Here is a 23,985-nt window from a genome sequence, read left to right as displayed (position 1 = left end):
CAGACAGGACCTGCTGCAGCAGGGGGCCTGTCTGTTCCAAGACGTACCGCGGCTGCGTTGGACGGCATGGCGGTTGAACGCCGGATCCAGAAGTAAAAGGGAATTCCGGAGGAAGTTATCCCTACGCTATTTAAAGCTAGGAAAGAAGTGAACGCTAACCATTATCATCGCATATGGCGGAAATATGTTCCGTACTGTGAGGCCAGGAAGGCCCCAAAGGAGAGATTTCAGCTAGGTCGATTTCTGCACTTCCTACAGTCAGAGGTGACTATGGGCCTACAATTGGGTTCCATTAAGGTCCAGATTTCGGCTCTATCGATTTTCTTCCAAAATGGAACTGGCTTCACTGCCTGAAGTTCAGACTTTTGTTAAGGGAGGGCTGCATAGTCAGCCCCCGTTTGTGCCTCCAGTGGCACCGTGGGATCTCAACGTGGTGTTGGATTTCCTGAAGTCGCATTGGGTTGAGCCACTTAAATCCGTGGAGCTATAATACCTCACGTGGAAAGTGGTCATTCTATGGGCCTTGGCGTCGGCCAGGCGTGTATCAGAATTGACAAAAGCCCTTATCTGTATTTTATATGGGAAAGGCGAAATTGAGGACTCGTTCCCAATTCCTTCCTAAGGTGGTATCAGTTTTTCATGTGAACCAACCTATTGTGGTGCCTGCGGCTACATGGGACTTGGAGGATTCCAAGTTACTGGACGTAGTCAGGGCCCTGAAAAGTATATGTTTCCAGGACAGCTGGAGTCAGGAAGACTGACTCGCTATTTATCCTGTGTGCACCCAACAAGCTGGGTGCTCCTGCTTCTAAGCAGACGATTGCTCGCTGGATCTGTAGCACGATTCAACTTGCACATTCTGCGGCTGGACTGCCGCACCCTAAATCTGTAAAAGCCCATTCCACGAGGAAAGTGGGCTCTTCTTGGGCGGCTGCCCGAGGGGTCTCGGCTTTACAACTTTGCCGAGCTGCTACTTGGTCAGGGGCAAACACGTTTGCAAAATTCTACAAGTTTGATACCCTGGCTGAGGAGGACCTTGAGTTCTCTCATTCGGTGCTGCAGAGTCATCCGCACTCTCCCGCCCGTTTGGGAGCTTTGGTATAATCCCCATGGTCCTTACGGAGTCCCCAGCATCCACTAGGACGTCAGGGAAAATAAGATTTTACTCACCGGTAAATCTATTTGTCGTAGTCCGTAGTGGATGCTGGGCGCCCGTCCCAAGTGCGGACTGTCTGCAATACTTGTATATAGTTATCATTAACTAAAAGGGTTATTGTTGAGCCATCTGTTGAGAGGCTCTGTTATGTTCATACTGTTAACTGGGTATCATATCACGAGTTATACGGTGTGATTGGTGTGGCTGGTATGAGTCTTACCCGGGATTCAAAATCCTTCCTTATTGTGTCAGCTCTTCCAGGCACAGTATCCTACCTGAGGTCTGGAGGAGGGTCATAGTGGGAGGAGCCAGTGCACACCAGGTAGTCCTAAATCTATCTTAGCTGTGCCCAGTCTCCTGCGGAGCCGCTATTCCCCATGGTCCTTACGGAGTCCCCAGCATCCACTACGGACTACGAGAAATAGATTTACTGGTGAGTAAAATCTTATTATCCTTTATATTTACTTTTCATATTTGTTTAAGCTTATAACAATTGGGTAGTTACAGATTTTGTTTCTGAGCAGTCATGTACTGGTGTAAAACTACCGTTGCCTACAGTATTTGCATTGGTGTATTTTGCATGTATTGTAAATTCTAGTTATGGGGGAATAACTTTTTTCTATCTGCTTTTTAGGAGGGCACACAACTGAAATCCTGAGACTGCTGAGCAGCCTGTCCACATCGTACTCCCCAACACACTATGTTATTGCAGATACAGATCAAATGAGTGAGAAGAAGATCCGTTCATTTGAAAATACAAAGGATAAGGGCTCATCCCACCCATTAGTAAGTCATTTGTTTGGATTCCAGTGTCTAGTATGAACAAACATAATTATACAAATGTTGTGAAAATTTGATTTGCAAGTTTCCACAGTGCCGGACAATGAGCAAAATAGGGTATACATACAATGTACACAAAATAAATGCAGATATGAAAATGAAGTACAGATATGTCTTCATACAACTGGCCTCAATACGCCATGCAGCGCCAGATGCCTGGCACGAGTGAGCCTCCAGGTTCCTTGCAACTCTGCTAATTGCAGGGGTCTTTTTTTGTCGAAAGTGCTTCTTAGTCGCAACGCAACACGACTACGACCCACAAGGAGACTCTGATGATTATTTCGATATATGGCACTTGTATTTCTCTGACGTCCTAGTGGATGCTGGGAACTCCGTAAGGACCATGGGGAATAGACGGGCTCTGCAGGAGACTGGGCACTCTAAAAGAAAGATTAGGTACTATCTGGTGTGCACTGGCTCCTCCCTCTATGCCCCTCCTCCAGACCTCAGTTAGAATCTGTGCCCGGCCAGAGCTGGATGCACCTAGTGGGCTCTCCTGAGCTTGCTAGAAAGAAAGTATTTGTTAGGTTTTTTATTTTCAGTGAGATCTGCTGGCAACAGACTCACTGCTACGTGGGACTGAGGGGAGAGAAGCAAACCTACCTGCGTGCAGCTAGCTTGTGCTTCTTAGGCTACTGGACACCATTAGCTCCAGAGGGTTCGAACACAGGGCCTGACCTCGATCGTCCGTTCCCGGAGCCGCGCCGCCGTCCCCCTTGCAGAGCCAGAAGACAGGAGAAGGAGATAAAATCGGCGGCAGAAGACTCCGGTCTTCATTAAGGTAGCGCACAGCACTGCAGCTGTGCGCCATTGCTCCCACTGCACACCACACACTCCGGTCACTGTAGGGTGCAGGGCGCTGGGGGGGGGGGGGGGCGCCCTGGGCAGCAATAAGTATACCTTTTGGCAATATATACACATAATACAGTCTGGAAAACTGTATATGTGTAAAACCCCCGCCATTTTTAGTCAGAAACAGGACAGAAGCCCGCCGCTGAGGGGGCCGGGCCTTCTTCCTCAGCACACCAGCGCCATTTTCTCTTCACAGCTCCGCTGGAAGGAAGCTCCCCAGGCTCTCCCCGGCAGTATCCTGGTACACAAAGGGTGAAAAGAGAGGGGGGGGCACATACATTTAGGCGCAAAATTTGTATATACAGCAGCTACTGGGTAAACACTGAGTTGTAGTGTAATCCCTGGGTTATATAGCGCTGGGGTGTGTGCTGGCATACTCTCTCTCTGTCTCTCCAAAGGGCCTTGTGGGGGAACTGTCCTCAAATAGAGCATCACCTGTGTGTGTGGTGTGTCGGTACGCGTGTGTCGACATGTCTGAGGTAAAAGGCTCCTCTAAGGAGGTGATAGAGCGGATATGTGTGTGAGAGGGTGTCTCCGTCGACAACGCCGACACCTTTTTGGATATGTGTAAGTGCTAAGGTGAATTTATTGCACAAAAGGTTAGGGAACAGACAGGAAATCTACCCATGTCTGTCCCTATGTCACAGAGACCTTCAGAGTCTCTCAATGCTCACTATCCATAATAACAAACACTGGTATCGACATGGAGTTTAACGCCACTGTCGACTTCGATAATGCAAAGTTACAGCCAAGATGGCTATAAGGTATTCAATATATGATTATTGAAATAATAGATGATTTGCATATCACTGATGACTCATCTGTCCCTGACACGAGAGTACACATGTTTAAGGGGAAGAATGCTGAGGTAAATTTACCTCCTCTCATGAGGAAAAAGAGCGGGAATCTCCAGACAAGAGACGGCAGCTTCCCACAAGAGAATTCTCAGGCTGTATCCTTTCCCCACTAGGGCCAGGATATGTTGAGAATCTTCCCCTGGGGTGTCCTGTTTGCACAGACGGTAGCACTTGCTATTCTCAGGGATCCTGCAGATAGCGTGCACATTCTAGTATACTACCCAGACCGGCGATTGTGTCGGCATGGGTTTATAGCGCTGTGGCAGCGTGGACAGGTACCTTATCAGCAGAGATGAGACCCTAGTATGCAATATAAATATATTAAAGATGCTGTCTTAAGGGATAGATATATAGTTATAAAGCATGCCCAAAGAGACATGAGTATACTGGGTCCTAGAGTCAAAGCTATGTCGATCTCTGCTTGACGTGTCCTGTAGAATATGCATTGGACAGATGATGCCGACTTAAGAGGCATATGGAAGGCTGAGGATTGTGTGGAGAAGGGTTCTCGGGCCTGGTCTCCACAGCTATAGCTGGTAATTCTGCTAGTTTGCCTTATATTCCTGCACAGCCTAAGAAAGCACGACATTATTAAATGCAGCCTTTCGTATAAAGAAACAAGAAAGTCTGAGGGGCGTCCTTTCTTGTCAGAGCCGGGCAGCTAGTTCCCAGGAACAGAAGTCCTCCCCGGCCCCTACAAAAATCCACCAATGTCGCTGGGGCTCCACAGGCGGAGCTAGGCCCGGTGGGGACACGCCTTCGTAAGTTCAGCCACAAGTGGGTTCACTCCCTGTTCGATCCCTGGGCAATAGATATTGTGTCTCAGGGATACAAGCTGGACTGTGAGAAGATGCCCCCTCACCGACGGCCCTGCGGGCTTCCCCCCAAGAGAGGGAGCCAGTGTTATCTGCAATTCACAAATTGTATCTTTAACAGGTGGTGGTCAAGGGTCCCCTCCTTCAACAAGAGGGTGTTATTATTAGACCATGTTGTAATCCCGAAACCAGACGGTTCGGTCAGACCCATATTGAATTAAAAATCCCTGAACATATACCTGAGAAGGTTCAAGTTCAAGATGGAATCGCTAAGAGCGGTCAGTGCAAGCCTAAAAAGGGGGAGACTTTATTGTGAATCGGGACATAAGGGATGCATACCTTCATGTCCCCATTTATCCACCTCATCAGGCGTATCTCAGAATTGCGGCACGGGATTGTCATTACCAATTTCAGATGTTGCCGTTTGGTCTCTCCACGGCCCCGAGAATATTCACCAAGGTAATGGCGGAAATGATGGTGCTCCTGCGGAAGCCAGGTGTCACTATTGTCACGTACTTGGACGATCTCCTCATAAAAGCGAGATCAAGAGAGCAGTTGCTGAACAGCGTATCACTTTCTCTGGAAGTGTAACGGCAACACGGCTGGATTCTATATATTCCAAAGTCGCAGTTGTTTCCTACAGCTCATCTGCCTCTCCTAGGCATGATCCTAGACACAGACCAGAAAAGAGTTATCTCCCGATAGAGAGAGCTCAGGAGCTCATGACACTGGTCAGGAATCTATTAAAACCAAAACAGGTGTCAGTGCATCACTGCACTCGAGTCCTGGGAAGGATGGTGGCATCATACGAGGCCATCCCCTTAGGCAGGTTCCATGCAAGGACCTTCCAATGGGACTTACTGGACAAGTGGTCCGGATCACCTCTTCAGATGCATCGGTTAATCACCCTATCCCCCAGGGCCAGGGTGTCTCTCCTGTGGTGGCTGCAGAGTGCTCACCTTCTCAAGGGCCGCAGATTCGGCATTCAGGACTGGATCCTGGTGACCACGGATGCAAGCCTCCGAGGGTGGGGGGCAGTTACACAGGGAAGAAATTTCCAAGGTCTGTGGTCAAGTCAACTGACTTGCCTTCACATCAATATCCTGGAACTAAGGGCCATATACAACGCCCTAAGTCAAGCGGAGATCCTGCTTCGCGACCAGCCGGTTCTGATCCAGTCAGACCGCAGGGGTTCATGTAAACCGCCAAGGCGGCACAAGGAGCAGGGTGGCGAGGGTAGAAGCCACCAGAATTCTTCGCTGGGCGGAGAATCAAGTAAGCGCACTGTCAGCAGTGTTCGTTGCGGGAGTGGACATCTGGGAAGCAGACTTCCTCAGCAGGCACGACCTCCACCCGGGAAAGTGGGGACTTCATCAGGAAGTCTTCACGCAGTTTGCAAATTGATGGGAACTGCCTAAGGTGGACTAGATGGCGTCCCACCTCAATAAAAAGCTAAAAAAGGTTTTACGCCAGGTCAAGGGACCCTCAGGTGATAGCTGTGGTCGCACTAGTAACACCGTGGGTGTTCCAGTCGGTCTCTGTATTCCCTCCTCTTCCTCATACCCAAGGGCTGAGAATTGTAATAAAAGGAGGAGTGAAAACAATATTCTTTGCTCCGAATTGGCCAAGAAGGACTTGGTACCCGGAGCTGCAGGAAATGCTCTCAGAGGACTCAGGGGCTTCTGCCTCTCAGACAGGACATGTTGCAACAGGGGCCCTGTCTGTTCCAAAATTTACCGCGGCTGCATTTGACGGCATGGTGGTTGAACGCCGGATCCTAGCGGAAAAGCGCATTCCGGATGCAGTTATTCCTACGCTGATAAAGGCTAGGAAAGACGTGACAGCAAGACTTTTTCACTGTATATGGCGAAAATAGGTTGCTTGGTGTGAGGCCGGGAAGGCCCTACAGAGGAATTCCAGCGGGGTCGATTCCTGCACTTCGTACAGTCAGGAGTGACTATGGGCCTAAAATTAGGATCCATAAAGGTCAAGATTTCGGCCCTATACATTTTCTCTAAAAATGAACTGTCTTCACTGCCTGAAGTTCAGACGTTGTTCCGGGGGTGCTGCATATTCAGCCTCCTTTTGTGCCACCGGTGGCACCTTGGGATCTTAACGTTGTGTTGGATTTCCTGAAATCCCACTAGTTTGAGCCACTTAAGACCATGGAGCTAAAATATCTCACGTGGAAAGTGGTCATGCTATTGGCCTTAGCTTCGGCTAGGCGTGTGTCAGTATTGGCGGTTTTGTCATGTAAAAACCCTTGTCTGATCTTCCATATGGACAGGGCAGAATTGAGGACTCGTCCCCAATTTCTTCCTAGGGTGGTATCATCGTTTCATTTGAACCAGCCTATTGTGGTGCCTGCGGCTACTAGGGACTTGGAGGATTCCAAGTTGCTGGACGTAGTCCGTGCTTTGAAAATTTATGATTCCAGAAAGGCGGGAGTCAGAAAGTCTGACTCGCTGTTTATTCTGTATGCAGCCAACAAGGTTGGCGCTCCTGCTTCGAAGCAGACTATTGTTCGCTGGATCTATAGCACGATTCAGCTGGTTCACTCTGCGGCTGGATTGCCGCATCCAAAATGGTGAAAGCCCATTCCACAAGGAAGGTGGGCTCTTCTGGGGCGGCTGCCGAGGGGTCTCGGCTTTACAGCTTTGCCGAGCTGCTACTTGGTCGGGGTCAAACAAGTTTGCTAAGTTCTACAAGTTTGATACCCTGGCTGAGGAGGACCTTGAGTTTGCTCATGCGGTGCTGCAGAGTCATCCGCACTCTCCCGGCCGTTTGGGAGCTTTGGTATAATCCCCATGGTCCTTACGGAGTTCCCAGCATCCACTAGGACGTCAGAGAAAATAAGAATTTACTCACCGGTAATTCTATTTCTCGTAGTCCGTAGTGGATGCTGGGCGCCCGTCCCAAGTGCGGACTCTCTGCAATACATGTATATAGTTATTGCTTAACTAAAGGGTTATTGTTATGAGCCATCTGTTACTGAGGCTCAGTTGTTGTTCATACTGTTAACTGGGTATGGTTATCACAAGTTGTACGGTGTGATTGGTGTGGCTGGTATGAGTCTTACCCTGGATTCCAAATCCTTTCCTTATTGTGTCAGCTCTTCCGGGCACAGTTTCCTTAACTGAGGTCTGGAGGAGGGGCATAGAGGGAGGAGCCAGTGCACACCAGATAGTACCTAATCTTTCTTTTAGAGTGCCCATGTCTCCTGCGGAGCCCGTCTATTCCCCATGGTCCTTACGGAGTTCCCAGCATCCACTACGGACTACGAGAAATAGAATTACCGGTGAGTAAATTCTTATTATCTGTGTGTGACTGAGTCTGTATTCGGAGCAGAACAGAACTTGTATTGGAAAAAAGCTGCGGCTGCTACATTGCAGCACTCTGTATACAGATTCAGAGACTCAGTCGCACACAGATTTATAAGTGTCATATAGCAAATTACTAAGCACTGTCTCCATGGGATGCACTTAATTTCCCGACAGTCGGGATCCCGGCGGTTGAAATACCGATGCCAAAATCCCAACAGCAGTCAAAATGCCGGCGGTCGAAATCCCAACTGCCGCCTGATATTCCCACTAGGTTGGTGGCCCACCCCACCACCAGAGGGGGCTTATAATAGTGTGGAGAGCGCAGCGAGAAGCAGGAAATCCTTGAACCCGCCTCCTCTGTGTCCTAGTCGCATTGAGGTGCAAAAGGGGCAGACTAGATGGGCCAAGTGGTTCTTATCTGCCGTAAAATTCTGTTAAGACACATTTTCAGCCTAAAAACAAAATGCCCTACCCCAAATTCTCACGTGACCTGGTGCGACAGCAGCAAAGATGAGGACATCTCTGTATATGGAGGGCCCTACTCTAATGAGCTTACATTCTAATTAGAAGAGGACATGGCTAACAACAAGAGTGACTGGGACAGTTGTGAGAGTGCATTTGCCTCAGTAGTATAGGTGGAAGTAGGGTAATCTGTAATAAAGGGATGGTTGTTGAGGGAATGTTTTAAAGATTTGCAGGCTGTTTGAGTACATGATTGGTTGTGATAAGGTATTTTATAAGTGGGTAGTTGCACAGGAGAAATCTTGTGTGATAAGTGAATACCAGAAGAGTCAGAGGTTAAGTGAAATGGGATCTGAGATGTATTAAGGTTTGGTTGTGCGTTTTGAAAGAAAAAGCAAATGATTTTAATAAAGAAAGAGGCGACCAGATCAGGAAAGAGATTATGAGGGCCATTTATCAAAAAATATTTGTGTCAGTTTCTGGGGTTAGCCGCAAATATTTAGTATCACCTGAATATATCCCTTCGTTCCCGCCAGTAGCCGCATCTCTCATAGGTCTCTATGGGGCATGTAATGCTCCCAGATTTACTAGACATTGCCTCCCGCAGCTACCTCCATCTGAAGATGGCAGTAGCCTGCTGTAGCCAATGGGCTACACTTGCAGAATCAGCCAGCAGAGTGTTCCCCTGGAACACTCCCTGGCAATGGGCGCTGTGCATTTAAAGTCAGCAGGACAGCACATGCACAGTAGTCCCGTTTCCACACTAGGCACATTGCAGGGACAGGCTCCTTTTCGGAGCCCGTGTTTTTGTGAGAGCTAATACATCAGTGATGGCTAACCTTGACACTCCAGCTGTTGTTGAACTACACATCCCAGCATGCCCTGCATCAGTTTTCTCTGACGTCCTAGTGGATGCTGGGAACTCCGAAAGGACCATGGGGAATAGCGGCTCCGCAGGAGACTGGGCACAACTAAAGAAAGCTTTTAGGTCACCTGGTGTGCACTGGCTCCTCCCACTATGACCCTCCTCCAAGCCTCAGTTAGATTTTGTGCCCGGCCGAGGTTGGATGCACACTAGGGGCTCTCCTGAGCTTCTAAAAAGAAAGTATATAATTAGGTTTTTTATTTTACAGTGAGACCTGCTGGCAACAGGCTCACTGCAGCGAGGGACTAAGGGGAGAAGAAGCGAACCTACCTGCTTGCAGCTAGCTTGGGCTTCTTAGGCTACTGGACACCATTAGCTCCAGAGGGATCGACCGCATGGAACTGGCCTTGGTGTTCGGTCCCGGAGCCGCGCCGCCGTCCCCCTTACAGAGCCAGAAGCAAGAAGAGGTCCGGAAAATCGGCGGCAGAAGACATCAGTCTTCACCAAGGTAGCGCACAGCACTGCAGCTGTGCGCCATTGCTCCTCATACACACTTCACACTCCGGTCACTGAGGGTGCAGGGCGCTAGGGGGGGGGGGGGGCCCTGAGCAGCAATAAAAACACCTTGGCTGGCAAAAATACCACAATATATAGCCCCAGAGGCTATATATGTGATAATTACCCCTGCCAGAATCCATAAAAAAGCGGGAGAAAAGTCAGCGAAAAAGGGGCGGAGCTATCTCCTTCAGCACACTGGCGCCATTTCTCCCTCACAGCTCCGCTGGAAGGAAGCTCCCTGGCTCTCCCCTGCAGTCTACACTACAGAAAAGGGTAAAAAAGAGAGGGGGGGCACTAAATTTAGGCACAGTATATATAACAGCAGCTATAGGGGACATAATTCAGTTAGTCCCTGCATTATATAGCGCTCTGGTGTGTGCTGGCATACTCTCACTCTGTCTCCCCAAAGGGCTTTTGTGGGTCCTGTCCTCTGTTAGAGCATTCCCTGTGTGTGTGCGGTGTGTCGGTACGGCTGTGTCGACATGTTTGATGAGGATAATGATGTGGAGGTGGAGCAGATGCCTATAGAAGGGATGTCACCCCCTGCGGGGCAGACACCTGAGTGGATGGACTTATGGAAGGAATTGCGTGCACGTGTCGACTCCTTACACAAAAAATTTGACGACATGCCAAATGCGGGACAGCCGGCTTCTCAGCTCGTGCCTGTCCAGGCGTCTCAAAGGCCATCGGGGGCTCTAAAACGCCCGCTACCTCAGATGGCAGACGCGGATGTCGACACGGATACTGACACCAGTGTCGACGACGATGAGTCTAGTCTAATGTCCACTAAGGCCATTCGTTGCATGATTGAAGCAATGAAAGAGGCGTTACAAATTTCTGATATAAACCCAGGTACCACTAAAAAGGGTATTATGTTTGGGGAGAAAAAACTACCCGTAGTTTTTCCCCCATCAGAAGAATTAAATGAAGTGTGTGAAGAAGCGTGGGCTTTCCCTGATAAAAGATTGGTAATCTCTAAGAAGTTACTAATGGCGTTCCCTTTCCCGCCAGAGGATAGGTCACGTTGGGAGACACCCCCTAGGGTGGATAAAGCGCTCACACGTTTGTCTAAAAAGGTGGCACTACCGTCTCCGGATACGGCCGCCCTCAAGGAACCTGCTGATAGAAAGCAGGAGGCGATACTGAAGTCTGTATATACACACTCAGGCATTATACTTAGACCAGCTATTGCGTCAGCATGGATGTGCAGTGCTGCCGCTGCGTGGTCAGATTCCCTGTCAGAAAATATTGACACCCTAGACAGGGACACTATTCTGCTAACCATAGAGCATATAAAAGACTCAGTCTTATACATGAGAGATGCACAGAGGGAGATCTGCCGGCTGGCATCTAAAATAAGTGCATTGTCCATTTCTGCTAGGAGAGGCTTATGGACTCATCAGTGGACAGGGGATGCAGATTCAAAAAGGCACATGGAAGTTTTGCCTTATAAGGGTGAGGAGTTATTTGGGGATGGTCTCTCGGACCTAGTTTCCACAGCAACTGCTGGGAAGTCAGCATTTTTACCCCATGTTCCCTCACAGCCTAAAAAGGCGCCGTTTTATCAGGTACAGTCCTTTCGGACTCAGAAAAACAGGCGTGGAAAAGGCGGGTCCTTTGTATCCAGAGGCAGAGGTAGGGGAAAAAGGCTGCAACAAACAGCAGGTTCCCAGGAGCAAAAGTCCTCCCCCGTTTCTTCCAAGTCCGCCGCATGACGGTGGGGCTCCACAGGCGGAGCCAGGTACGGTGGGGGGCCGCCTCAAAAATTTCAGCGATCAGTGGGCTCGCTCACAGGTGGATCCCTGGATCCTGCAAATAGTATCTCAAGGGTACAAACTGGAATTCGAGGCGTCTCCACCCCACCGGTTCCTAAAATCTGCCTTGCCGATTACTCCTTCAGACAGGGAGGCTGTGCTAGCGGCAATTCACAAGCTGTATTCCCAGCAGGTGATAATCAAGGTGCCCCTACTTCAACAAGGACGGGGTTACTATTCCACACTGTTTGTGGAACCGAAACCGGGCGGTTCGGTGAGACCCATTTTAAATTTGAAATCCTTGAACACATACATAAAAAAATTCAAGTTCAAGATGGAATCGCTCAGGGCGGTTATTGCAAGCCTGGACGAGGGGGATTACATGGTATCCCTGAACATCAAGGATGCTTACCTGCATGTCCCCATTTACTATCCTCACCAGGAGTACCTCAGATTTGTGGTACAGGATTGCCATTACCAATTCCAGACGCTGCCGTTTGGACTCTCCACGGCACCGAGGGTGTTTACCAAGGTAATGGCGGAAATGATGATACTCCTTCGAAGAAAGGGAGTTTTAATTATCCCGTACTTGGACGATCTCCTAATAAAGGCGAGGTCCAAGGAGCAGTTGTTGGTGGGAGTAGCACTATCTCAGGAGAAACACCAGCACGGTTGGATTCTGAATATTCCAAAATCACAGCTGGTTCCGACGACACGTCTACTGTTCCTGGGTATGATTCTGGATACAGTCCAGAAAAAAGTGTTTCTCCCGGAGGAGAAAGCCAAGGAGCTGTCATCTCTAGTCAGAGACCTCCTGAAACCAAAACAGGTATCGGTGCATCACTGCACGCGGGTCCTGGGAAAGATGGTGGCTTCTTACGAAGCAATTCCTTTCGGCAGGTTCCATGCCAGAATCTTTCAGTGGGACCTGTTGGACCAATGGTCCGGATCGCATCTTCAGATGCATCGCCTAATAACCCTGTCTCCAAGAACCAGGGTGTCTCTGCTCTGGTGGCTGCAGAGTGCTCATCTTCTAGAGGGCCGCAGATTCGGCATACAGGACTGGGTCCTGGTGACCACGGATGCCAGCCTTCGAGGCTGGGGGGCAGTCACACAGGGAAGAAACTTCCAAGGACTATGGTCGAGTCAGGAGACTTCCCTACACATAAATATTCTGGAACTAAGGGCCATTTACAATGCCCTAAGTCAGGCAAAATCCCTGCTTCTACACCAGCCGGTACTGATCCAGTCAGACAACATCACGGCAGTCGCCCATGTAAATCGACAGGGCGGCACAAGAAGCAGGATGGCAATGGCAGAAGCCACAAGGATTCTCCGATGGGCGGAAAATCACGTACTAGCACTGTCAGCAGTGTTCATTCCGGGAGTGGACAACTGGGAAGCAGACTTTCTCAGCAGGCACGACCTCCACCCGGGAGAGTGGGGACTTCATCCAGAAGTCTTCACGCTGATTGTAAATCGATGGGAACGGCCACAGGTGGACATGATGGCGTCCCGCCTAAACAAAAAACTAGAGAGATATTGCGCCAGGTCAAGGGACCCTCAGGCGATAGCTGTGGACGCTCTAGTGACACCGTGGGTGTACCAGTCAGTTTATGTGTTCCCTCCTCTGCCTCTCATACCAAGGGTACTGAGAATAATAAGAAAACGAGGAGTAAGAACAATACTCGTGGTTCCGGACTGGCCAAGACGAGCGTGGTACCCGGAACTTCAAGAGATGATCTCAGAGGACCCATGGCCTCTGCCGCTCAGACAGGACCTGCTGCAGCAGGGGCCCTGTCTGTTCCAAGACTTACCGCGGCTGCGTTTGACGGCATGGCGGTTGAACGCCGGATCCTGAAGGAAAAGGGCATTCCGGAGGAAGTCATTCCTTCGCTGATTAAAGCCAGGAAAGATGTAACTGCAAAGCATTATCACCGCATATGGCGGAAATATGTTGCTTGGTGTGAGGCCAAAAAGGCCCCAACAGAGGAATTTCAACTAGGTCGATTTCTGAATTTCCTACAAGCAGGAGTGACTATGGGCCTGAAATTAGGCTCCATTAAGGTACAGATCTCGGCTCTGTTGATTTTCTTCCAGAAAGAACTAGCTTCACTACCTGAAGTTCAGACGTTTGCGAAAGGAGTGCTGCATATTCAGCCCCCGTTTGTGCCTCCAGTGGCACCTTGGGATCTCAACGTGGTGTTGAGTTACTTAAAATCACATTGGTTTGAGCCACTTAAAACCGTGGATCTAAAATATCTCACGTGGAAAGTGGTCATGTTATTGGCCTTGGCTTTAGCCAGGCGTGTGTCAGAATTGGCAGCTTTGTCATGTAAAAGCCCTTATCTGATTTTCCATATGGATAGGGCGGAATTGAGGACTCGTCCCCAGTTTCTCCCTAAGGTGGTATCAGCTTTTCACTTGAACCAACCTATTGTGGTGCCTGCGGCTACTAGGGACTTGGAGGATTCCAAGTTACTGGACGTAGTCAGGGCCTTGAAAATTTATGTTTCCAGGACGGCTAGAGTCAGGAAAACTGACTCGCTATTTATCCTGTATGCACCCAACAAACTGGGTGCTCCTGCTTCTAAGCAGACTATTGCTCGCTGGATTTGTAGCACAATTCAGCTGGCGCATTCTGCGGCTGGACTGCCGCATCCTAAATCAGTAAAAGCCCATTCCACAAGGAAGGTGGGCTCATCTTGGGCGGCTGCCCGAGGGGTCTCGGCTTTACAACTTTGCCGAGCTGCTACTTGGTCAGGGGCAAACACGTTTGCAAAATTCTACAAATTTGATACCCTGGCTGAAGAGGACCTTGAGTTCTCTCATTCGGTGCTGCAGAGTCATCCGCACTCTCCCGCCCGTTTGGGAGCTTTGGTATAATCCCCATGGTCCTTTCGGAGTTCCCAGCATCCACTAGGACGTCAGAGAAAATAAGATTTTACTCACCGGTAAGTCTATTTCTCGTAGTCCGTAGTGGATGCTGGACGCACATCCCAAGTGCGGATTGTCTGCAATACTTGTACATAGTTATTGTTAACTAAAGGGTTATTGTTGAGCCATCTGTTGAGAGGCTCAGTTGTTTTCATACTGTTAAACTGGGTATAGTATCACGAGTTATACGGTGTGATTGGTGTGGCTGGTGGGAGTCTTACCCGGGATTCAAAATCCTTCCTTATTATGTCAGCTCGTCCGGGCACAGTGTCCTAACTGAGGCTTGGAGGAGGGTCATAGTGGGAGGAGCCAGTGCACACCAGGTGACCTAAAAGCTTTCTTTAGTTGTGCCCAGTCTCCTGCGGAGCTGCTATTCCCCATGGTCCTTTCGGAGTTCCCAGCATCCACTACGGACTACGAGAAATAGATTTACCGGTGAGTAAAATCTTATTTTTGCAAGCCCAGATAGCAAAACTGTAGCAGGGCATGTTGGGATGTGTAGTTCACCAACAGCTGGAGTGTCAAGGTTAGCCATCACTGTAATAGATGCATTGGCTCGATACAATCGCATATTGCAATGTGATTAATAATAAATGGGCCTCTGTATGAGAGGACAAAATAAAGTCTGACACCGAAGCAGCACACTTGGGAAACTAGGGTGGTATTCAGGTTGCCGGCGGCCGGGCTCCCGGCGACCACCATACCTGCACCAGAATCCCGACCGCTGGCATACCGACATCTTTTCTCCCTCTTGGGGGTCCACGACCCCCCTGGAGGGAGAATAGATAGCGTGGCGCGCGCCACCGTGCCCGCAAGGGGCTCATTTGCGCTCGCCCAGCTGTCGGTATGCCAGCGGTCGGGATTCCAGCGCCGGTATGCTGGTCGCCGTGACCCCAACCACCGGCAAACCATACCACACTTGGGAAACTATGCTCTCTGATCAATTCTAGAGATTTTATACTAGCAGGGTTTAAAAATATTTGTTATTATCTATTATGAAAACTACCATTAATTGTTTCAAATATTATTGCAATTATTTCAATTTGTCACTTAAACAATACTGGTCTAATTAGAAAGAGTTCAATAGTTTAATTTAACTAAAGCCCAGTACTCACGGGCCGATCAAGGAGAGATGCGTGCTGAGCGAACCGCTCAGCACACATCTCTCCTGCCGCTCAGCACAGCGCGATCTGTGCTGAGCGTGCGGGGGGAGACGGGGGGGCCGCTCACTTCACCCAGCGGGTGAAGTGAGCGACCCGCTAGATTGGCCTGCATGCAGGCCAATCTAGCAGCGGCGATAGCGATGTGCGGGGCCGCGCATCGCTATCGCCGAGGGGGCTACACACGGAGCGATCCTGCCGATATTCTAAGCAATCTAGTCAGATTGCTTAGAATATCGCTCCGTGAGTACCCCCCTTAAGACAATAGTGATTACCATTGAGACACGCCATGTGACATCTAGTGCAGGTCGTACTGTACAGAGGTATTTCATCAGAGAAGTGAAGTACGTCGCTGTATTAAGGCAAAGGTACTCAGGGTAGAAAATGTTTATGTTGGGGTTAGTGCTGGACAGTTTTCTCCCTAGGGCATTTTTTTCACAGATGCACCGCCCAGTATTTTTCCCAATCGCCCACCTCTTAGCCAGTGACTCGCTGCATCATTTACCCCGGTCCAGCCCAACCTATAAAAGGATACACTGGCACATACGGGGTAATTCAGATCTGATCGCTGCTGTGCGTTTTCGCAAAGTGAGCAATCAGGTCCAAACTGCGCATGCATATGCACCGCAATGCGCAGGCGCATCGCCAGTCAGTGATGGTATAATGCGAAGGATCCGTTTGCAAGGGCGTTCGCAAGGTGATTGATAGGAAGAGGCCGCTTGTGGGTGGCAACTGACCGTTTACAGGGAGTGTCCGGAAAACGCAGGAGTGCCCAAGCGTTTTCAGGGAGGGTGTCTGACTTCAGCTCCAACCCGATCATCAGGATTCAGTCGCACTGGAAGAGTAAGTCCTGGGCTGCGCAGAGACTGCTCAAACTGATTTGTAGCAGCTCTGCTAACACATAGGAACGCACACTTGCCCAGCAAAAATACACTCCCCCTGTAGGCGGCGACTATCTGATCACAGGACAGCAAAAAACGCAGCCCAGCGATCATATCTGAATTACCCCGATAGACCGCCAGTCAGCAGGGGGTGCCGTGAGCAACAGAAATGCTGTCTGCATGGAGCCGCCCCTGCCAAAATAAGGATCCTAGGGTGGGTTCCTACTTCAGTTGCCTCCACCTGCACTGGAGGCAAACACAGACAGACCGTATCCCCCTCTCCTACCCGGAGCCCGCCTAACATTAAAGGGGGTATTTATTAAAGCTCAGAGAGAGATAAAATTGTGAGAGGCAACTACTAGCCAATGAGCTTCTGCCTCTCATTAAATGGACTGTGTTTGAAAAATTGTCAGGAGCTGATTGGTTGGTAATTTATGTCTCACAATTTTATCTCTCTCCAAGCTTCAATAAATACCCTCCTAAGAAAAATTTTGGCAATACCACGGACTATACCATTTTCCAGGATCAGAAAGTATCTGAATAATATATTTTAGATCTACTGGTATACTATCATATTGCACATCCTAACCACATTGAAACACAACAGTAATTTGACAGTGTGAACAAGAAATATAGATTGCTGGGTGCGCAACAAGCAGCTAGAGAATGAATCTTCAAAAGAAGGTTCCCCCATACCTTCACCAAAGTGCAATGCAAATCAGAAGTGTGGGAATCATTCAAACAGCGCTAAACATATGTAGAAAAATTGTCACCAATCCTTTGATCAGATGGGTCCCCTCGTTCCCAAAGAATTCTCTTCAAATGCTCATTGGTATGTGCTCCGAAGGAATTGTTTACTCCGTTCTACGCCTCAGACGATAATATGCATTTCAGCCATTCACGTATCCCCCACTGCTATATTTGCTTTATTTGTGTTTTATCATGTTGTAACAACTGATTGAATGTTTTCATACATTAACCTTTTTTCTCTAACGTCCTAAGTGGATGCTGGGGACTCCGTAAGGACCATGGGGAATAGCGGCTCCGCAGGAGACTGGGCACATCTAAAGAAAGCTTTAGGACTAACTGGTGTGCACTGGCTCCTCCCCCTATGACCCTCCTCCAAGCCTCAGTTAGATTTCTGTGCCCGACGAGAAGGGTGCACACTAGGGGCTCTCCTGAGCTTCTTAGTGAAAGTTTTAGTTTAGGTTTGTTATTTTCAGTGAGACCTGCTGGCAACAGGCTCACTGCATCGAGGGACTTAGGGGAGAAGAAGCGAACTCACCTGCGTGCAGAGTGGATTGGGCTTCTTGGCTACTGGACATTAGCTCCAGAGGGACGATCACAGGCCCAGCCTGGATGGGTCCCGGAGCCGCGCCGCCGGCCCCCTTACAGAGCCAGAAGAGCGAAGAGGTCCGGAAAAATCGGCGGCAGAAGACGTTCCTGTCTTCAATAAGGTAGCGCACAGCACTGCAGCTGTGCGCCATTGCTCTCGGCACACTTCATACTCCGGTCACTGAGGGTGCAGGGCGCTGGGGGGGGCGCCCTGAGACGCAATAAAACATGATAAAAATACCTTACATGGCAAAAAAATACATCACATATAGCTCCTGGGCTATATGGATGCATTTAACCCCTGCCAGAATATACAGAAAAACGGGTGATAAGGCCGCCGAAAAGGGGGCGGAGCCTATCTCCTCAGCACACTGGCGCCATTTTCCCTCACAGCTCAGTTGGAGGGAAGCTCCCTGGCTCTTCCCTGCAGTCACTACACTACAGAAAGGGTTAAAAAAAGAGAGGGGGGCACTAATTAGGCGCAGTATTAAAACATACAGCAGCTATAAGGGGAAAAACACTTATATAAGGTTATCCCTGTATATATATATATATATATATAGCGCTCTGGTGTGTGCTGGCATACTCTCCCTCTGTCTCCCCAAAGGGCTAGTGGGGTCCTGTCCTCTATCAGAGCATTCCCTGTGTGTGTGCTGTGTGTCGGTACGTTTGTGTCGACATGTATGAGGAGAAAAATGATGTGGAGACGGAGCAGAGTGTCTGTAACAGTGATGTCACCACCTAGGGGGTCGACACCTGAGTGGATGTACTGTTGAAAATTACGTGACAGTGTCAGCTCTGTATAAAAAAACAGTGGTTGACATGAGACAGCCGGCTACTCAGCTTGTGCCTGTCCAGACGTCTCATAGGCCGTCAGGGGCTCTAAAGCGCCCGTTACCTCAGATGGCAGATACAGACGCCGACACGGATACTGACTCCTGTGTCGACGGTGAAGAGACAACCGTGATTTCCAGTAGGGCCACACGTTACATGATTGAGACAATGGAAAATGTTTTATACATTTCTGATAATACGAGTACCACCAAAAAGGGGTATTATGTTCGGTGAGGGAAAAAATACCTGTAGTTTTCCTGAATCTGAGAAATAAAATGAGGTGTGTGATGATGCGTGGGTTTCCCCCCGATAACAATTGATAATTTCTTAAAAAGTATTGGCTGTATACCCTTTCCCGCCAGAGGTTAGGGTGCGTTGGGAAACACCCCCTAGGGGGGATAAGGCGCTCACACGCTTGTAAGAACAAGGGCTCTACCCTCTCATGAGATGGCCGCCCTTAAGGATCCTGCTGATAGAAAGCAGGAGGGTATCCAAAAATGTATTCACACACATACTGGTGTTATACTGCGACCAGCAATCGCCTCAGCCTGGAGGTGCAGTGCTGGGTTGGCATGGTCGGATTCCCTGACTGGAAATATTGATATCCTAGATAAGGATAGTATATTATTGCCTATAGAGCATTTAAAAGATGCATTTCTATATATGCAGGATGCACAGCGGAATATTTGCCGACTGGCATCAAGTATAAGTGCGTTGTCCAATTCTACCAGTAAAATGGTCAGGTGATGCGGATTCCAAACGGCATTTGGAAGTATTGCCTTTGAAAGGGGACATTTGGGGTCGGTCTTTTAGACCTGGTGGCCACGGCAACAACTGGGAAATCCACGTTTGTACCCCAGGTCACCTCTCAAAATAAGACGCCGTATTATCAGGCGCAGTCCTTTGTTGGCAAGAGGACAAAAGGTTCCTCTTTTCTGCTCGTGACAGAGGGAGAGGAAAAAGGCTGAAGAGATTACCCAGTTCCCAGGAACAGAAATCCTTTCCCGCCTCTGCAAAGCCCTCAGTATGACGCTAGGGCCTTACAAGCTCAGGCACGGTGGGGGCCCGTTCTCAATGAATTTCAGTGCGCAGTGGGCTCACTCGCAAGTAGACCCCTGGATCCTTCACGGTGTTGCACTATCTCAGGTAGTGTTGCGGCAGCACGATTGGATTCTCAATATTCCAAAATCGCAGCTGGTTCCGACGACTTGTCTTCTGTTTCCTAGGGATGTTCCTGGACACAGTCCAGAAAAAAGGTGTTTCTCCCGGAAGAGAAAGCCAGGGAGTTATCCGAGCTAGTCAGGAACCTCCTAAAACCGAACCAAGTCTCAGTGCATCAATGCACAAGGGTTCTGGGTAAAAATGGTGGCTTCCTACGAAGCAATCCCATTCGTTAGATTCCACGCAAGAACTTTCCAGTGGAACCTACTGGACAAATGGTCCGGGTCGCATTTTCAGATGCATCAGCGGATAACCCTGTTACCAAGGACAAGGGTATCCATCCTGTGGTGGTTGCAGAGTGCTCATCATCTAGAGGGCCGCAGATTCGGCTTTCAGGACTGGGTCCTGGTGACCACGGATGCCAGCCTGCGAGGCTGGGGAGCAGTCACACAGGGAAGGAATATCCAGGGCTTAGGGTCAAGCCTGGATACATCACTTCACATAAATATCCTGAAGCTAAGGGCCATTTACAATGCTCTAAGCTTAGCAAGACCTCTGCTTCAAGGTCAGCCGGTGTTGATCCAGTCAAACAACATCATGGCAGTCACCCACGTAAACAGACAGGGTGGCACAAGAAGCAGGAGGGCAAGGGCAGAAGCTGCAGGGATTCTTCGCTGGGCGGAAAATCATGTGATAGCACTGTCAACAGTATTCATTCCGGGAGTGGACAACTGGGAAGCAGACTTCCTCAGCACGACCTCCACCCGGGAGAGTGGGGACTTCACCCAGAAGTCGTCCACATGATTAAAAAACTCGACAGGTATTGCGCCAGGTCAAGAGACCCTCAGGCAATAGTTGTAGACGCTCTGGTAACACCGTGGGTGTACCAGTCAGTGTATGTGTTCCCTCCTCTGCCTCTCATACCCAAGGTACTGAGATTGATAAAATGGAGAGGAGAAAGCACTATATTCGTGGCTCCGGATTGGCCACGAAGGACTTGGTAGCCGGAACTTCAAGAGATGCTCACGGAGGATCCGTGGCCTCTACCTCTAAGAAGGGACCTGCTCCAGCAAGGACCCTGACTGTTCCAAGACTTACCGCGGCTGCGTTTGACGGCATGGCGGTTGAACGCCGGATCCTGAAGAAAAAAAGGCATTCCGGATGAAGTCATCCCTATCCTGATCAAAGCCAGGAAGGATGTAACCGCAAAAACATTATCACCGCAATTGGCGAAAATATGTTGCGTGGTGCGAGGCCAGTAAGGCCCGACGGAGGAAATTCAACTGGGTCGATTCCTGCATTTCCTGCAAACAGGAGTGTCTATGGGCCTGAAATTGGGGTCCATTAAGGTTCAAATTTCGGCCCTGTCAATTTTCTTCCAAAAAGAACTAGCTTCAGTCCCTGAAGTTCAGACGTTTGTAAAAGGGGTACTGCATATACAGCCTCCTTTTGTGCCTCCAGTGGCACTTTGGGATCTCAATGTAGTTTTGGGTTCCAAAAGTCACATTGGTTTGAACCACTTAAATCTGTGGAGTTAAAATATCTCACATGAGAAGTGGTCATGCGGTTGGCCCTGGCCTGGGCCAGGCGCGTGTCAGAATTGGCGGCTTTATCCTGAAAAAGCCCTTATCTGATTTTCCATTCGGACAGGGCGGAATTGAGGACTCGTCCTTAGTTTCTCCCAAGGTGTTTTCAGCGTTTCACCTGAACCAACCTTTCTCTATCGTCCTAGTGGATGCTGGGGTTCCTGAAAGGACCATGGGGAATAGCGGCTCCGCAGGAGACAGGGCACAAAAAGTAAAGCTTTAGGATCAGGTGGTGTGCACTGGCTCCTCCCCCTATGACCCTCCTCCAAGCCAGTTAGATTTTTGTGCCCGGCCGAGAAGGGTGCAATCTAGGTGGCTCTCCTAAAGAGCTGCTTAGGAAAGTTTAGCTTAGGTTTTTTATTTTACAGTGAGTCCTGCTGGCAACAGGATCACTGCAACGAGGGACTTAGGGGAGAAGAAGTGAACTCACCTGCGTGCAGGATGGATTGGCTTCTTGGCTACTGGACATCAGCTCCAGAGGGACGATCACAGGTACAGCCTGGATGGTCACCGGAGCCTTGCCGCCGGCCCCCTTGCAGATGCTGAAGTAAGAAGAGGTCCAGAATCGGCGGCAGAAGACTCCTCAGTCTTCTAAAGGTAGCGCACAGCACTGCAGCTGTGCGCCATTTTCCTCTCAGCACACTTCACACGGCAGTCACTGAGGGTGCAGGGCGCTGGGAGGGGGGCGCCCTGGGAGGCAAAATGAATACCTAATTTGGCTAAAAATACCTCACATATAGCCTCCGGAGGCTATATGGAGATATTTAACCCCTGCCAGAATCAGTTAAGAGCGGGAGACGAGGCCGCCGAAAAAGGGGCGGGGCCTATCTCCTCAGCACACAGCGCCATTTTCCCTCACAGAAAGGCTGGAGGGAAGGCTCCCAGGCTCTCCCCTGCACTGCACTACAGAAACAGGGTTAAAACAGAGAGGGGGGGCACTAATTTGGCGATATGCTTATATATATATTAAGATGCTATAAGGGAAAACACTTATATAAGGTTGTCCCTATATAATTATAGCGTTTTGGTGTGTGCTGGCAAACTCTCCCTCTGTCTCTCCAAAGGGCTAGTGGGTCCTGTCCTCTATCAGAGCATTCCCTGTGTGTGTGCTGTGTGTCGGTACGTGTGTGTCGACAGGTAGGAGGACGATGTTGGTGAGGAGGCGGAGCAATTGCCTGTAATGGTGATGTCACTCTCTAGGGAGTCGACACCGGAATGGATGGCTTATTTAGGAAATTACGTGATAATGTCAACACGCTGCAAGGTCGGTTGACGACATGAGACGGCCGACAAACAATTAGTACGGTCCAGACGTCTCAAAAACACCGTCAAGGGTTTTAAAACGCCCGTTTACTTTAGTCGGTCGACACAGACACAGACAGGGACACTGAATCCAGTGTCGACGGTGAATAAACAAACGTATTCCTTATTAGGGCCACACGTTAAAGGCAATGAAGGAGGTGTTACGTATTTCTGATACTACAAGTACCACAAAAGAGGGTATTATGTGGGATGTGAAAAAACTACCATAGTTTTTCCTGAATCAGATAAATTAAATAAAGTGTGTGATGATGCGTGGGTTCCCCCCGATAGAAAATTATGGGCGGTATACCCTTTCCCGCCAGAAGTTAGGGCGCGTTGGGAAACACCCTTTAAGGTGGATAAGGCGCTCACACGCTTATCAAAACAAGTGGCGGTACCGTCTATAGATAGGGCCGTCCTCAAGGACCAGCTGACAAGGCTGGAAAATATAATAAAAAGTATATACACACATACTGGTGTTATACTGCGGCCAGCGATCGCCTCAGCCTGGATGTGCAGAGCTAGGGTGGCTTGGTCGGATTCCCTGACTAAAAATATTGATACCCTTGACAGGGACAGTATTTTATTGACTATAGAGCATTTCTATATATGCGAGATGCACAGAGGGATATTTGCACTCTGGCATCATGAATAAACGCGATGTCCATAACTGCCAGAAGATGTTATGGACACGACAGTGGTCAGGTGATGCAGATTCCAAACGGCACAGTATGGCCGTATACAGGAAGAGGACTTGTTTGGGGTCGGTCCATCGGACCTGGTGGTCACGGCAACTGCTGGAAAATCCACCGTTTTTTACCCTAAGTCACATCTCTGCAGAAAAAGACACCGTCTTTTCAGCCTCAGTCCTCTCGTCCCTATAAGATCATATCTGCCCAGGGATAGAGGAAAGGGAAGAAGACTGCAGCAGGCAGCCCATTCCCAGGAACAGAAGCGTTCCACCGCTTCTGACAAGCTCTCAGCATGGCGCTGAGACCGTACAGGACCCCTGGATCCTACAAGTAGTATCCCGGGGGTACAGATGGGAATGTCGAGACGTTTCCCCTGCGCAGGCTCCTGAAGTCTGCTTTACCAAGTCTCCCTCCGACAAGGAGGTAGTATGGGAAAAAATTCACAAGCTGTATTCCCAGCAGGTGATAATTAAATTACCCCTCCTACTACAGAAAAGGGGTATTATTCCACACTATATTGTGGTACTGAAGCCAGAAGGCTAGGTGAGACTTATTCTAAAAATTTTTTTTTGAACACTTACAAAGGTTCAAATTAGGATGAAGTCACTCAGAGCA

The 23,985-nt window shown here is 49.3% G+C and overlaps 1 protein-coding gene across 3 annotated transcripts in view; it reads left to right on the top strand.

Annotated features, from left to right (window-relative positions):
- ALG14 (ALG14 UDP-N-acetylglucosaminyltransferase subunit) overlaps positions 1-23,985 on the top strand; it is a 220,814-nt gene that overhangs the window by 7,245 nt on the left and 189,584 nt on the right. For all 3 annotated transcript variants that reach the window (XM_063939828.1, XM_063939829.1, XM_063939830.1), the window contains exon 2: positions 1,791-1,942. In XM_063939828.1, the coding sequence (XP_063795898.1) occupies positions 1,791-1,942 (152 nt within the window). The remainder of the gene's footprint in view (positions 1-1,790; positions 1,943-23,985) is intronic.

This window comes from Pseudophryne corroboree, chromosome 9 (assembly GCF_028390025.1).
Source record: "Pseudophryne corroboree isolate aPseCor3 chromosome 9, aPseCor3.hap2, whole genome shotgun sequence".
Classification (NCBI taxonomy): Eukaryota; Metazoa; Chordata; class Amphibia; order Anura; family Myobatrachidae; genus Pseudophryne; species Pseudophryne corroboree.
Note: the sequence above shows the minus strand (reverse complement) of the source record. Positions and strands in the feature narration are given on the sequence as shown.